At 44.0% G+C, this 14741-nt stretch overlaps 4 protein-coding genes across 4 annotated transcripts; all 4 read right to left on the bottom strand.

Moving 5' to 3' along the window:
• Positions 1-422: 422 nt before the first annotated feature.
• On the bottom strand, positions 423-4552 carry LOC117737557 (testicular haploid expressed gene protein). The gene is made up of 4 exons (XM_034543608.1): positions 4432-4552; positions 2851-2968; positions 2410-2544; positions 423-865 (listed from the first exon to the last, which is right to left on the bottom strand). The coding sequence occupies exons 1-4, from the start codon at positions 4536-4538 to the stop codon at positions 623-625; spliced, it is 603 nt and encodes a 200-aa protein (XP_034399499.1). The 5' UTR covers positions 4539-4552; the 3' UTR covers positions 423-622.
• Positions 4553-5391: 839 nt separating this feature from the next.
• LOC117737560 (testicular haploid expressed gene protein-like) lies at positions 5392-7090 on the bottom strand. Its single transcript, XM_034543611.1, has 4 exons — positions 6979-7090; positions 6825-6855; positions 5910-5966; positions 5392-5547 (listed from the first exon to the last, which is right to left on the bottom strand). Exons 1-4 carry the CDS (start codon positions 6995-6997, stop codon positions 5409-5411), a joined length of 246 nt encoding a protein of 81 aa, XP_034399502.1. The 5' UTR covers positions 6998-7090; the 3' UTR covers positions 5392-5408.
• Positions 7091-7344: 254 nt separating this feature from the next.
• On the bottom strand, positions 7345-11054 carry arl9 (ADP-ribosylation factor-like 9). Its single transcript, XM_034543606.1, has 4 exons — positions 10639-11054; positions 9322-9484; positions 9057-9232; positions 7345-8440 (listed from the first exon to the last, which is right to left on the bottom strand). The coding sequence occupies exons 1-4, from the start codon at positions 10873-10875 to the stop codon at positions 8264-8266; spliced, it is 753 nt and encodes a 250-aa protein (XP_034399497.1). The 5' UTR covers positions 10876-11054; the 3' UTR covers positions 7345-8263.
• Positions 11055-11879: 825 nt separating this feature from the next.
• Positions 11880-12956, bottom strand: LOC117737242 (snRNA-activating protein complex subunit 1-like). The gene has a single exon (XM_034543012.1). The coding sequence runs from the start codon at positions 12954-12956 to the stop codon at positions 11880-11882; it is 1077 nt and encodes a 358-aa protein (XP_034398903.1).
• Positions 12957-14741: the final 1785 nt, after the last annotated feature.

The following is a 14741-nucleotide window of genomic DNA, read 5'->3' as shown; positions in this document are numbered from 1 at the left end:
TGAGAACGTATCACACCTAAAATATGCAATAGTGGAAAAAATAAAAGAAAGAAAGAAGAAAACGCTCATGACAGACGCACATCTGTCCCAAATCAGCGAAGGATGGAGAGGAAGTGGTAAAAACTGGTGTCGCCTCAAGAGGAAAAAACGCACTCTTTAAAAAGGCTAAAATTTCACAAAATAAAAAAGGTCAGTGACCCCGACGCCGTCTGCGTGAGAGGATTCAAAACACACATGGTTGTGATGTAAATGCAGAATCCAGCTTTTAAAAGAAATGAAAAGAAAAGAAAACGTTTTTAATTCCCGACATTTATTCATCTGCTCAGATTTATTCAGAAGGTCCGAGATATAAACCGCCAATCGGTCATAAAATCTTTTATACACATGGAAACATTATCAACAGAACGCAGCAGTGTGTGTTTTTGTCTCGTTTCCCCTCCAGATGTCTCAGATTGAGTTTGGAATTTAAACATATTAAATACTTTTATAATCTTTGGGCTTAGTCTTCTACAAATGTTTGGAAAAACAACAACAATTGCTTACAGTTTATATTAATTCATTCAGCTCAGGAGGACGGCACGTCGGTCCGGCTCCATTCTGGTTCTCGTGGGGTGGGGGCACGTCAGTCCGGCTCCACTTTAGTTCTCGTGGGGTGGGGGGACGTTGGTCCGGCTCCACTCTGGTTTTCGTGGGGTGGGGGTGGACGTTGGTCTGGTTCCAGTCTGGTTCTCGTGGGGTGGGGGTGGACGTTGGTCCGGTTCCAGTCTGGTTCTCGTGGGGGGACGTAGTCCTCGGAAAGACGCTTTGGCGTCGCCAACGTTTCAACGCGGGCGCTCGCCGTGGCTCTCAACGCCGCCTTCGAAACCTGGTTCAGACATTTTAGTTCATGGTTTTAGTACCGAAAGCAATTTCAAGAAGAATTCACGTCCTAAAAGATGTGAAGCACGTTGCACACAAGTAAAAAAAAAAAAAGGGATCTTTTTTTTTGACATTACACATTTTTCTGGAAGCGTTTCATTCATCAGAATTGGAGCCAAACCTCATGATCACGAAGGACGGGAAAAACATCTGGCAGCAGCGTGGAAGCAGGCTGACGACGACCATCGGAAAAATTCCGCAATTAAAATTGTAAGAACTACTCGAGTGAAAACATCTCCGGGTTTGCTGCAGGGAGCCGGTTCAAACAGCTGGAACTCATTTCAAGTGACCGTGTGATGTCAAGCAGGCAGCCATTTTTAGAGTTTTCTCCTACAAGGACTAGACAGAGTGGTGGATCCTGACTCCTCTACGGGTTCGTGAACTAAACCGCACCAATAAGTGTAGTGTAGTCCTGGCAACGGGGACGCTGGCGAAACTTAACGCCGCTCCGTCTAGGAATTTTTTTATTAGGTTTTTTTTCTACCTTTTTTACAATTTAACATTCATTTAAATTATTTTTAATTTTATTTAACAGTGTAGCCATTCTTCTGACTTAATTATTCTGCAAATATTGGATTATTTTTTATTGGCTCCTGCTCTCCACCACTGCGATCTGGTCAACTGGCGTTGGCTGGCTAGCCGACAGTCTCTTGTTGGCCGGCGGCTACCAACGAGCCAGCCGACTCCCTGCTGGATGCTCTCCACCGCTGCCGCCTGGACAATCCTGGACAACTGGCGTTGGCTGGCTAACCGACAGTCTCTTGCTGGCTAGCCGACAGTCTCTTGCTGGCTGGCCGACAGTCTCTTGCTGGCTAGCCGACAGTCTCTTGCTGGCTGGCCGACAGTCTCTTGCTGGCTAGCCGACAGTCTCTTGCTGGCTGGCCGACGGTCTCTTGCTGGCCGGCGGCTGCGGGCGAGCCGGCCGACTCCCTGCTCCGTGCTGTTGCTCTGAGGCTGGTCGCCTCTCAGCGGTCCTGGTGCTCCGGTGGTCCGGTCCGTGGTTGGCGATTGCCTCCTTCCTGGCTGGCATGGTTCTGCAGTGTTCAACCTCGCAGCTCCTCGAGCTCAACGGCTTCTCTGCTCCTCCGTTCGTCTCGGCCATCGGGGCATCGCTGCAGCTCGTCATCACAACAACAGTCCCCAAGAGCGAGATGGTGGCAAGAAATTGGGAACTGTTACAGCTCCCCCAGCACCCTCTACTCTTCCTGCTGACTCCACTCCCCAAAACCGGACTGGTACACCTTTTATTACCTCCAAGATGTCGTCCTTTTATGCAGTTCTTTGGTTGCCCTATTTTAGTTTGTCTGTTCTGCTTTATTTTGTATTTGTAATTTTCTATTTCTCTATTGTGTTCATGTTTTTACCTTGCTTCTATGTAGAGCACTTTGTAAACCCTGTTTTTAAAGGTGCTAAATAAATAAATGTATTATTATTATTATAATAATAATAATAATAATAAATATATTTTTTTTTAAAAGAAGGAGCTCTCACGGTCCAGATCGGCTCCACCGGGCGTCCGAGCTCGTGGTCGTCGTTGCTCCGCTTCAGTCGGGGCAGCGACAGCCGGACCAGTCGCTTGGAGATTCGAGCCGTCTTGGAAGCGAACGAAACGACGGACGCCACGCTCTGAAAACACAAACCGTCGGCTGGAAATCTGGTTTCGTTATTAGAAAACACCACAAAAACAAAAATCACATTTCAAACGGCCGGCATTCCTTACGATAAACCTTTTATGATCCCCCGGAGGGTCAAATCCAGGGTATGTGATCATACATCACACGATGTGTACGTTTATATGCTTCAAAGGATAAAGCTACATTGTAGCGTTATTGCCAACTAAACATTCCTCATTGAGAAGTTTATTTTAACACAAACTGACCGCTCGGCATCGACCCGACGTGTTTCGGTGAGCGAGAGCTTCGGGGATCTCACCTCTCTGTTGCTCAGGAAGTCCGGGTGGTCGGGTTTGGGGTTGGCGAGCCGCAGCAGCCGCGCCGTGACCACGGCGGCCTTCGCTCTGGGGTCGACGTGCCAGACGGGACGGTTCTGACTGGGACCAGAGAGACGCTTTAACACGCCGCTGGGAATCAAGTGGTTTATTTATGACTTATTGCATCTTTATTGCGAACACCTCGTGTGTTTCTAGATTATTTTAGGTAAATGTCCTCAACGCTTTAACTTTCAAGGAGGGAGAAAATAAGAAGAAAGCTCAGAGAAAAGCTCCAGTAGGCGGAGCTCATATTTATAGTATTTTATAGGCATCTTTCTTTCGTCCTCGTCTCTGCTCCACGATCGAAGATGACAAATTAAATGCTTTTCTAAGATTTTTTAAAATGACGACATTTCTCAAATACTGGTTTAAAAATAAAAAGTGTTGTGCCTTATCTCCAAGTCTCAGTCTTTTAATAAACAAGATAATAAAGTATTTAGGACATGAAATACTTAATGTTAATTATGAGTTTGCTGTACATGTTTTCTGGGTATTCTCGTATTGTTTTGGTGCTCCAACATATTCGTAATAATAAATAAAAGTACAATCTAAAGTGTCTATTACCTTTAACAGAGGGCTGGCACTTATTACACTGTACACATCATACTGAAGGAGACACTTGTAAACACTTAAAAATGATTAGAAACCAATAAAATATTGGTGTGTAATTTTGGAAGACATTTATATATTTATTACTCATTTCTTTTGTGTTGTTTTTTTGGAGCAACAAGATGAGAGGATTACGTTTCAGCAGATGGCGTGCAGGGCATTAACATTTTTTTGGGGGGGGGGAATCAATCCCTGTTATATCTGCCATCTAAAATTACATTTGGAGTATTGGATCCAGAGCGTAAACCCTGAATAAATCTCTCTTCGTGCCCACGATGCTCCGGGTTTATAAAAACACTTCTGCGGCTGCCCGCCAGCGTCCCGGGGGACCTCTGGACTTCAGGACAATGAGCTCCATTGTCTCCTCGCTCTCCCACACAGTCCGACACCGACGTCCAAACGCGGGCTTCCTCGCGCATATTTTAAACTACACGATGTGCAATATTCTGCAGAGATTGAATTCTAGACTTTGGCTTCTTTTCAGATTAACACACACTGCTCATCTCGGCGACGCATTCAGGTTCTCTCGTTCTGCGGGACTAACGGTATTCTATATAATCCATTTATAATTGTGTAAACCAGAGCATCCTCACCGTTGTGCACTATTTGCATGATGAATAACTTAAAATCGGTGATCTTCACCCCCTTAAAATAACGTCTACTCGTGTCTTTTTCCTTCACATGTATAAAATGAATATCATTGAGTGTAATATTTGCATTCTGACAAATTACTAGTCTTTCCAGCCACAACTGCGGGTGTGAAAGTGTGTTTAAAAAAAAACGAGCGAACGTCTGAGCTCAACGAAACTGTTGAAGCGCCATCGTTACCGATATCTACTGAATTATGTAGGACGCAGCTCAGCTCACGGGCAACTAAATAACCCGAAGCACTGCTTTGAGCCGCGTTTTTTTACCCGGCTTCCTGGGAGCTGCAGCTCCGGGTTCTGGGTGTCGACAAGCGCACAATGCGCTCGTACCGGGACGCCTCGGAGGAAGGACGCGGGGTCTTCCTGGAGAACATCGCCTCCTCCTCCTTCCTGCAAGGAAAATGGGGAGGCCATTACCGCCACCGCCAATGCGCTGGGACAAAAGAATGTCTTGAGGCAGAAGGAAGGAGGAAGAGGAGGAAGAGGAGGAGGAGGACACAGAACAATGGATGAGTGTCAGGGGTGATGTGGAAAATCATCTGTACCCACATTTAATTGTCTCACACTCAGTGGAGACAGGTCAAGCGTTGACATGTTCACAGGTCATGTTAAGGATTTAAGGAACGAGTCACAAGGCTGGTGATATTTTGTATATAAAAAAAACCCCCTAAATGTACGATGAAGGTCCCAAATGAAAGCAATATTTACTCATTTAGAAATCATCAGTCAGCCTGCAAGATTTCTATGATTTTGCCAGAGAAGCATGAATAAAAGCTGTTGAGAAAAAAGGACAAATTTCTTGCTGATGGCCTCGTTTAGTCATGACGGTCGTAGAGAGGCGTCAGTATTGAACTGAGACGGTTTAATGATCCATTATTCTATTTGTTTCAAACATTCACCGGTTCCAGCTTCTCCGTTGTAAGGATTTCTCTCTCTTTTTTCTCCATCTTGTATTCTCTGCACGCCGACGTAAACAAACTGTGTGTGTTCAGCAGTTTGCTTCTCTGCTGCTCCGGAACGACTGTCGTCATCGTCAATTACAGTAAATTAATATTATTTAATCCTCCGGGAGCTGCACTTCCTGCGTGGGCTTCTGATTGAGTTACACTGAATGCTGCTGTGCTGGTGATGGGACAACAAACAAACAAACAAACTGCAAAAGGCATCATAACCGTCTCGAAAATGACCCTGTGATGGACACAAACAACCCCATCAAGTCATCAATAATGTCGGGGGTGCCACGGTTACCTCCGGTGGGCCTCCCTTGCCGAGAAGTCTCTTTTGTGGCCGGCCAGGAGCTGGATCCTCTCACTCGGACGGGCTCGCAGCGCCGAGGCGGAGACGGGCCACACGGGCTCCTGGTTGCCCCAGTTCAGCCTCCCACTGATGGATGTGAAAGGGTGAAAAGGGTTTCCACGACAACGCACCAAATTGAAAAAGAATATACGTTTCCCCGTTGTTGCTGTTCCCCTTCACGCGGTCAAAGCGCGCCAGGCATCTGCCTCTAATTACGCAGTTTTTAAAAAAAAAAAAAAGAGGAAGAGAAACGGCGACCGCAGAGACTCCCGAATTCCTTGGGAGTCGATTTCAAAAACCAGATCGATGGAGCGACGAAGGCTGGAGATGTTTACAGGCCGAGAAGAACCAGGAATAACAATAATAATGAAACGCGCGGCTCCTCGTGCTTCTAAATACGCAACTGATTCGAATCCAGAGGAGAAATGTGGTGCGACTCAGCTACTCACCAGGGAGTCGTGGCCCAGACCGCTTTTGAGGTTTTGTGCTGCGCCAACTCCAAAACTCTGCCGAGAGAAAACCCACAAATCAGCTCTAAATGAGAGTAAATCAGGGACTTTGGGCCCTGGAGGGTGGGGGTGTGGGGGGGTGGGGGGGGGCATGCAATCGTTTACTTCTTTCTGGCAGAGATGTGACATTCAGGAACTCGTCTCTGTCTCTCTTCAAACTCTGAACCTCAATGTGGCCACGAATCAAAAACAGAAACTCAACTGTTTTAAGTTTATCTGCATTTTTCAGGGCTGACTGAAGGAGAAAAGTTGACATTTTTTGGGCCTCAAGGAGGTTTATGAACATGGCAAAATATTTTTTTAAAGAAATATAGGTAAGAATTCGCTTTAACACCCTGCATTTAATATTTATGGAGCAGTATATAAACATAATATAATCTTTATAACACGTTACAATGTCGGCATCGCCAGACATTTTAAGTACATATTAACGTGCAGTAATTTGAACAAATATAACTTCTTCTATGAAGACATGTTTTATACATTTTTTTAACCGTTATATTTTCTGTCTTTCATCACGTTTAAAATGAGAGAATCCAGTTATGGACGGCGACACTCGTCGATCGGCAACTACGAGACAATAGAGAAGACAATGAGACAAATCACGAGACGAGGAGGTAAGAAAAGCAGCTCAACAACTATTTGAATGTCATAAATTAAGGAAATTAGAGAGATGACATTAAAAAGCTACGTTGAAATACAATGAAGACAGAAATAAGATCAATTTAGGAGGAAATTCACATTCATTTACAGCAGCTCGAAGACTAAGACGCTATATATATATATATATATGCGAACAAATGAAAGTTTTTATAACAAACTATAAGATTATTTTAAAAAAAGTAGTTACTGCACCTGTTTGATGGAGCGAATCTGGGCTGAACATCTGCAACAAAAAGATAAAAAGCATCAACAACAAAAAGAAACGAGACTGAAAATACGAGAGAACGAATAAAATACAAAATAATATAAAACTGGCCGTGTTTAATTACACAGTTAGTGAACGCACCTCGTTTTCCAGACAGCATCTCAAACTGCGTCGCCTCGCTGGTGTCACACCGATCTCTCCTGCTGTTGCCACGGAGTCCTTAGCAACCGACGTCCCCACCCCGAGGACTCCGTGAAACTGGAGTCTGCACACCTCCACGTATCACTTTCAAGTCTCGAGACGGGACGGCTCGAGACTTGAAAGTGATACGTGGAGGACAGGACGTATTTTTTTTTGGGGGGGGGGGGAGGGGGTCAGATTCCAGATTTAAAAAGCGAATTCGTGGAGCTTTTATATCCGGTCCACATCCTCAAATAAGCAGTTATTGTTGGTTTTATATACTCATGAATGAGGCGACCGAGACAAATGAAAAAGTCACTCCAAAAATCGATTTAGTGGAAATGATTTATTCAAATGTGGGGAAAAAAACAAACTGTATACAAGACAAATCGGACCGTTTGATCCAATACTGAGAAGTGGACTTTGGTATTGGTAAAAACACTCTTTCACATTCCTGGACTGATGTAACACATGAAGGCTTTGCACACAACCATGTAGTTCCCCTTCATCCCAAAAGTTAAGAGACGGGGATTAATTAGGCAGATTTGACAGCAAGACACACAAAGCTAATCCCAAAAAAACAGACAAAATAAAAACACATCCAGAGAAGGAAGTAAACTTCAACTTAAAGCTCATCCAAAAGAAAACAAAGAAGTTATTTGGTCGTGATAAAAGTTCGGTGACAAGATATCCGATTATTCGACAATAAAACAGCCCTTAAATATCACACTTTACCTGCTTCATTAAACAACAACCGTTTCATTTAGACATTTTCAGTTTGCTTTGTTTGCACTTTGGCGACCCCGTGTGGCCGAAAGAGGGAACAGCCCTAAAATACCCAGAAGTCAAGACGTCCTCCGAGCCTAATTTTTGGACTTTGTGTTAAAGTGAGTTAGCTTTAAGTCTTAACGTGGAGGTATTTAAAAATCGAGCGCGTCGCTGATGATGGAGCCAAGCAGACGTCGTCCCGAGTGAATGTGAACCCACCTGGATCCTCGTCAAGTGGAAACATTCGTGTCTCTACCGATGAAACTCACCGCCGCCCCCCGAGCTTAAATTAACTAAATAACTCTTTTACTTTTGGTAAACGATGGAACAGGCAAACTCTAAAGCCAGTGACGTGTCATCGTCCCAAACTCTACCAAACGCGTCGAGATAAATAAAGAGTTTCAGCCGCGGTGAAAGCGTCGTCCGCGGTTACAAAAAAAAAAAAAAAAAAAAAGGTGCAGAGAAGCGACCGGTTCATTTATCTGCCGTCACAAACCATCTGGATGATCAGGTCCCGGGCGTCCTGGACGCCGGAGCCGAGCTCCGCCTCGCCTTTCTTCACGTAGGTGTCGATGAGGAACAACCGGCGGTCCCCGACCTCGGACAGAGACAGCGCCTCGTGGAGGTCGGTGATGCCGCAGCTTCCCGGAAGGTCCTGGAAACACGAGTTTCGGTTACTTTTATTATCGACGAAGACTTCAGAGGGTTTTAATGTTTTCAGTGGCTGAACTTCAGTGAAAGTGGGTTTTTTTTCCGAAAGCAGAACGTAGTATTTTAGGATGATTCAAATTATATTTTCTTTCCAATTTTAATAGATTTACTACGATGTTGAATTTATGTTAAATAAATCTGTAGCTGTAAGATCAGAACCGTTAAACCAAACTGTGTACTTAGATTGTTTTATAAATATATATCAATATAAATGATATATAAAATATATATATTAATTAAATAAACAAAACAAAAATAGATATAAACTCCATTTATTACATTAAATCGGTTTGGGGGTGATAGCGGGTCACAATCATGCGTTTTAAATCAGATTTTTTTTAATCCGATAACCGACATTTGTTCATTGGATTCTGAGCTGAAACAGTGAAATCTATTAAATTAAAATTAAATGAGAAATATATATATATATATATATATATATATATATATATATATTTAAAATCGATATTGAAAATAATCGTCCGTTGTGAACATCTAGCCTCTGAAGCTTCCCCCCCCCCCCCCCCCACCCCCCCCCTTATGTTTCCTGTCACGCTCACCTGTTTGTTGGCCAGCACCATTAAAGGCAGGCGGGGCTCGGAGGCCAGCAGCTCGTGTAAATGCGTCTTGGCGACGGGGAAAAGCGCCGGGTTGGAGGAGTCGACCACGAACACCAGCAGCAGGGCCCTGGACAGGTACCGCCTCCAGTACGGCCGGAGCTCCTCTTTACCGCCAACTGGCAGACAGACAGGCAGACAGACAGACGGACGTGACATCAGACTCACGACTGACTTGAAGCGTCTCTTTTGAGATCATCAGACCTACTTTCCAGGAACTCGATGTGCAGGTCCTCCCGGTTGATGGAGACGGCGTTGAAGCCCTGCGTCGGCTGCACGTCCGGCTCCAGGCACCCGGTGGAGAAGCAGTTCAGCAGGCTGGTCTTACCGGCTCCATCCAGACCCAGAACCAGCACCTGGGTCCCCGCGGGCTGCAGGCACACACAGACCAGCACGCATCAGATTACAAGAACCGTTTCTTTACTGACACCATGACGATACATAACACTGAGGAATATGGTCGTGAAACCTTCTTTTTTTAATATTTAGAAATATTAAAAAATATTTATTTTTTTTATAACAAAGCAAACTAAAGCATAGTCTGAAAAAAATCTGCAATTGTTGCTGAAAAAATGTAGGTAAACACAAATAATCTGCATTGAATGGAGCCGAAACGAATTAGACAAACAGAAATTTGACTACAAAATTTCTGGGGAATTTATTTACCGTTTAAAAATAATAATTATAATAATAATAATTTAAAAAAATGTTATTCGTATAGCTCTACTCAAGGCACTTTACATAGTAAAGACAGAAACAATATAAGCAATAATAATGTACACAAGAGGCATGACGTACAAAAATAAAATAATAATTAAAAACATACTGAACTAGCATCACAGGTTAAAAGCAGATTTAAATAAATGAGTTTAAGTCAATAAAGCAAAAATAGTTGCAAAACAAAGTATGCCCTTTGAAGCACATGCAATCTGCACACTTGTTTGTATGAACGTGCTTCAAATAATATTATTGTTTTTAAATCAACATTGGTCGCCAACATTTGTTTGTTCTACCATGTGGTTTCTAGTTTAAGGGTGCAAAGGATAAATTAAGTATCCATCAACTAAAACTTTTCTTATATCAGTTTATTTTGTATACAATTAGGGCTGCAAAAAAAAAAGAACCATTGCAATAGATTTTCCTGATTCATTTTTTAAAATTATAAAATGGTCAAAAATCTCCATCACAATTCCCCCAAAAGACAAAAGCGACGTCTTATAAATGCAAGAATATTTATCACATTTGAGAGAATTAAAAGGGAAAAAAAGCAGCAAAAAATGGGTTGCGATACTACATTTCCCAGAATTCACCTGGCCTTCAATTGTAACTGTTGTTAAAACTCTGAATGTTCATTTAAGTACAAATCGCAGTAAAAAAGAGCTCCGTTTTTATCTGTTACTATAATAGTTAGTCAAATAAATTAAAAGCTTATGTTTTAAGTACTTATTACGACACTAGCGGCTGTCACCCGGGCGGTTAACGTCTTTAAATATATCGGTTGTATATATATTTATTTATTTTTTACCTCCGACGCTTTCTCCGGTTCAGCAGCAACAACCGGCTGAGCAGCAGCGGGGACTACGACGGGTTGTTCACTTTTAACGTCTTTTTGAGGCTTCTTCCCCGCAGAAGAGGAGGAGGTGGAGGAGGTGGAGGTGGAGGAGGAGGAGGTGTAGTTCCAGACCAAATAGGCGACTCCACCCGCGAGAGCCAAGGAGGCGCCGAGGACTCCGGCTTCTCTCAACCCGAACATAATGCTCATATCGCCGGGGTCTTTTTTTTTTTTATCCGTCCGTATCCGCCATTGTTACACTTTTAGTTACGATTTTTTTTCTTGCGTGTTCACCTCTTCGTCCTCAACAAGTGGATTAACTCAACAGACCGGAAGCGAGGAACTCCTGCAAACGCGACTTCCGGGAAGAAGTGCGCCGCTTTTTTGTTGTTGATGCAGTGTCACAGTCTCACCACTTGAGGGCGACATTGTCCTGATACAGGGTCCTTTATTTTTAATTAAAATAGAGGAATAAATCAATTATAACCAAGTGACTAAGTACATTTACACAAGTACTGTACTTAAGTAGCCTAACAGAGGTATTACTCAATTATGTAGTTAGTCTGCGACTTTATACTTCTAGACAAGATCTTTTGCATTTAAAAATCTGCTGTAAAAATTATTCCAATCGGAATTAATGCCAACCAAAGTTATTTCAAGAATCTTCTGACATTTGTCCTTCACTCTTCATTTAAAGCATTTTTCAAACAAGCTGATTTTCAATGAATTGAGGTTTGCAGACCCACATAATATGTAGGGCTATGACGTATAAAACAACCCTGAGTACTGCTTTAAATACATTTAACTGATAATACCTACTTACGTTATCATCTTCTTGCTATTTTTTTTTAACCTATGAACAAGTAGTAATACTCTGAATTCACAATGGTTTATAAAACGGTACTTTCATGAATTAACAGGGTAATAAAATCATAAATATAGATACAAAATTAATGTAGGCCGACCAAAAACATGGGATCCCTGTAAATACCAGCTGAATCACATCACGATATTTTTGGGATGCCAAAACAGCTATTTTTATTATTAAATACATTTAACAAAAATAAAAGGATTCCAGACAAACAACTGATGCATGACGAGTGAAAACCAACTCAAATCCAAGTGTATATCAAAACGTTAAAAAAAAAGGGTAGTTTTCTGGATGAGCACGAAAAGAAAACACAACTTATTTCTGGATCTTAAAGTCCTCCACATCACCGCTGGAAGGATGCTGCCGCATGGCTGGACCTCCTCCCCGGCGACCTCTCCTGCTCCTCGGGGACACTCAGGAGCCAGGCCTTGAGCTTGCGCTCCTCCAGCGTCACCCCGAGACTCTTCCGGGTCCGAGCCCTCAGCGACGGGGGCCTCTGCCGATGCAGGGTCGCCAACACCTCCGGTCCCTGCTCGGCCCCGGAGCTGGAGGACTCCGCCGCCGCCTCGGCCTGCCGATGCACGCCGGACTTGGACGCGTCCCGGAAGTTGCCGTAGCTCTTCTGCTTGATGGAGGACAGGAGCCGGGCCCTGTTGCTGCTGTACTCCGCTTCGCTCGGCTTCTCCTCTCCGTCCTCGTCGTCGTGCTGCGAGAACGTCCTCTGCTGCCACGCGAGGAACTCCGACGCGACGTCGTTCAGGCGCGCGCAGAAGTCCCGGTTAGTGACGGTGACCTCGCGGCTGACCTCCGCCGTGGCCTCCTTCAGCTCCTCATACCGGCTCTGGATGTTGGCCAACTCCTCCAGGACGTCCGCGGAGGAGAACTCCAGGACGCCCGTGGTCCTCCCGAGGAACCCGGCGCACACGGGCTCAATAGTCTTCTTCTTCTGCTTCCGGAAGGACAGGAAGTGCGACATGGCGGCGTAGTGGATGGCTTTGGCCGCGACGAGTTTATGGAAAACGTAAAGGACGTCTTGGTGCCCGGAATCCGCGGAGTCCCGGAGGAACTTCTGGACCACGGCCCAGTCCCTCAGGGCGAGTCTGATCTTCTGGTGCGGGCTGGCGAGTTGCGCGTGGTACAACCCGAACATCAGATACAAGCCTCCCACTCGGATCTGGTAGCTGTACGGAGGCAGGAAGAACTTCACGGCGGTGGCCAGCGCCACCCTGCTGAATCGCTTCGTTTCCGACACGCTCGGCATGCCCCTGAACACGTCCGAGAAGCCCATCTCCCTCCAGACGGCGGAGAAGTCCTCGAACCTGACGGAGTCGGTCTGCTGGAAGCGGGCCAGGAGCTCCTCCACGTCTTCCGTCAGGGGACCGAAGAAGAACTCGGAGTAAATGGGCCGCACGCGAGGCATCGTGACCCCCCCTGCAAGTCTCTCGAGACAGGTGAGGCTCCGTCGTCGGCAAATCACCTGAGAAGTGTGAGTTCAAGTGGAGGGGACTCAATTAGAAGCGATTGAGGGGTGCGTTCATGTGGCGTTGGAATAATCGGAACAATTAGCCCCCTACTGATTTAGCTAATTCCGACATGGCTAAGTAGCTGCTGTCACTCATCTTAATTAAGAGTTAACCAGAAGGTTTGTTACAGACACCTGGCGTACTCCTACTTAGACCAGGGGTCACTAACAGCAGGCGGACCGCGATCCGGATCCGGTATCCGGACCCAGACGCCGATGTCTCTGGACCGAAAACCGATAGATAATTGAGAACGATTACATTTTCACCGGCGCAGCTTTTCTAGCCTTTACGGCTCTCGTTCAGTGGACCCAGGAAACACACCGACCAACTACACGCGTTGTAAATCACCTCACGTGATCTTACTCGGCCAATCACACATGTCAATTCCGTTAAGCCCCGCCCTCGACTCGAGTGACATATTTACATTATTTATATATTTTTTATTTTATTTTTTGTTTATTATTCAATGATCCTGTTGAATGTGTGTGTGTGTGTGAATTTTATTTTAATGAGTTATTTTTATTGAGCGTTATTTCTAAAAATCTGTTTCCTGCGGAAATTGAGTTTCACCTCTTCTGCGCCTCCTATGCTTCCGTAGCCGTTGTGTGTGTGTGTGTGGGGGGGAATTATATCGCACTATATTGTTATATTCTTTAAAAATGTAACCGTTTATGTTACACACGGTAATGGTCAATAATACGATCACGGTGTCATTACAGACGGTTAAAATATACCTTTTGAGCCTCTTTGACGCCATTTGTATTTGCTACTTCCGGTTGTATGTTTTCTCTGTATGAATTCTGTTTTGCGTGTTTAGGAAGCGGAGATGAGAGAGAGAAGACAATGGGTGTGTTTTATTATCTTTTGCAGGTGTTTTTTCCTTTTGTTTAAAGTTATAATGTTCGCTGGGCCTGCTGACGCAGTTATTTATTTTGTCCACTTGGGGTCGCTGTTTTCGTTTTAAATAAATAAATGCTGGAAAATATACCATCATCTGAGTCAACTTCTTCCCTGCCCTATACATATGTTACACGTTTATTGTTCCCACAACATAAATTACATAAAAAATTAAGTACTTTTAGAAGATAATGTATTTATTCTTAGAGTATGTATTATTTAAAATTTGCATGAGGAAATTATCTCTCACTGGACCTCGCTGAATTTTAGTTGAATACCCCTGCCGTAGACTACACATTTAAAAGTTGTCCGTCTTACAGCAGCAACGACCCCACGTCGGTTGCTTTGCAAGGCCAACAACATGGTGGCGTCGGCATGTACAGTGCAGACAGTTTGACATCCAACTTTCTGAAAGTACCAGATGTCAATTTAGACTGTTTAGTAAACAACTGTGTGACTTACCGCATGGTAATTTACAGACCACCATCTTATCCCATGTCTTTGTTTCAAGAACATTTAGGGAAATTACTTGATTGGCTAGATTCATTAAGATTTCCAACTTTTGAAATCATCAAAAATCTCCAAATGTATTTATTAGACAAAAGGGTGATTTATTTGGCATCAGAGTTAACAAATTAACTAAATTATTTTTAAAAGTCTCCTGTCATGCACTGACTTCAGTCTGTACAAAATGCTATATAAATATATTTTACTTACTATTGTCCCCAAAGTTAACTACATATCCCATATTATGTTACCATTCATCTTCCCTCACAGCTCCTGAA

The sequence above is a fragment of the Cyclopterus lumpus genome, chromosome 10 (assembly GCF_009769545.1).
Source record: "Cyclopterus lumpus isolate fCycLum1 chromosome 10, fCycLum1.pri, whole genome shotgun sequence".
Classification (NCBI taxonomy): Eukaryota; Metazoa; Chordata; class Actinopteri; order Perciformes; family Cyclopteridae; genus Cyclopterus; species Cyclopterus lumpus.
The sequence above is the reverse complement of the archived record's forward strand: the minus strand, read 5'-3'. Positions and strand labels throughout refer to the sequence as shown.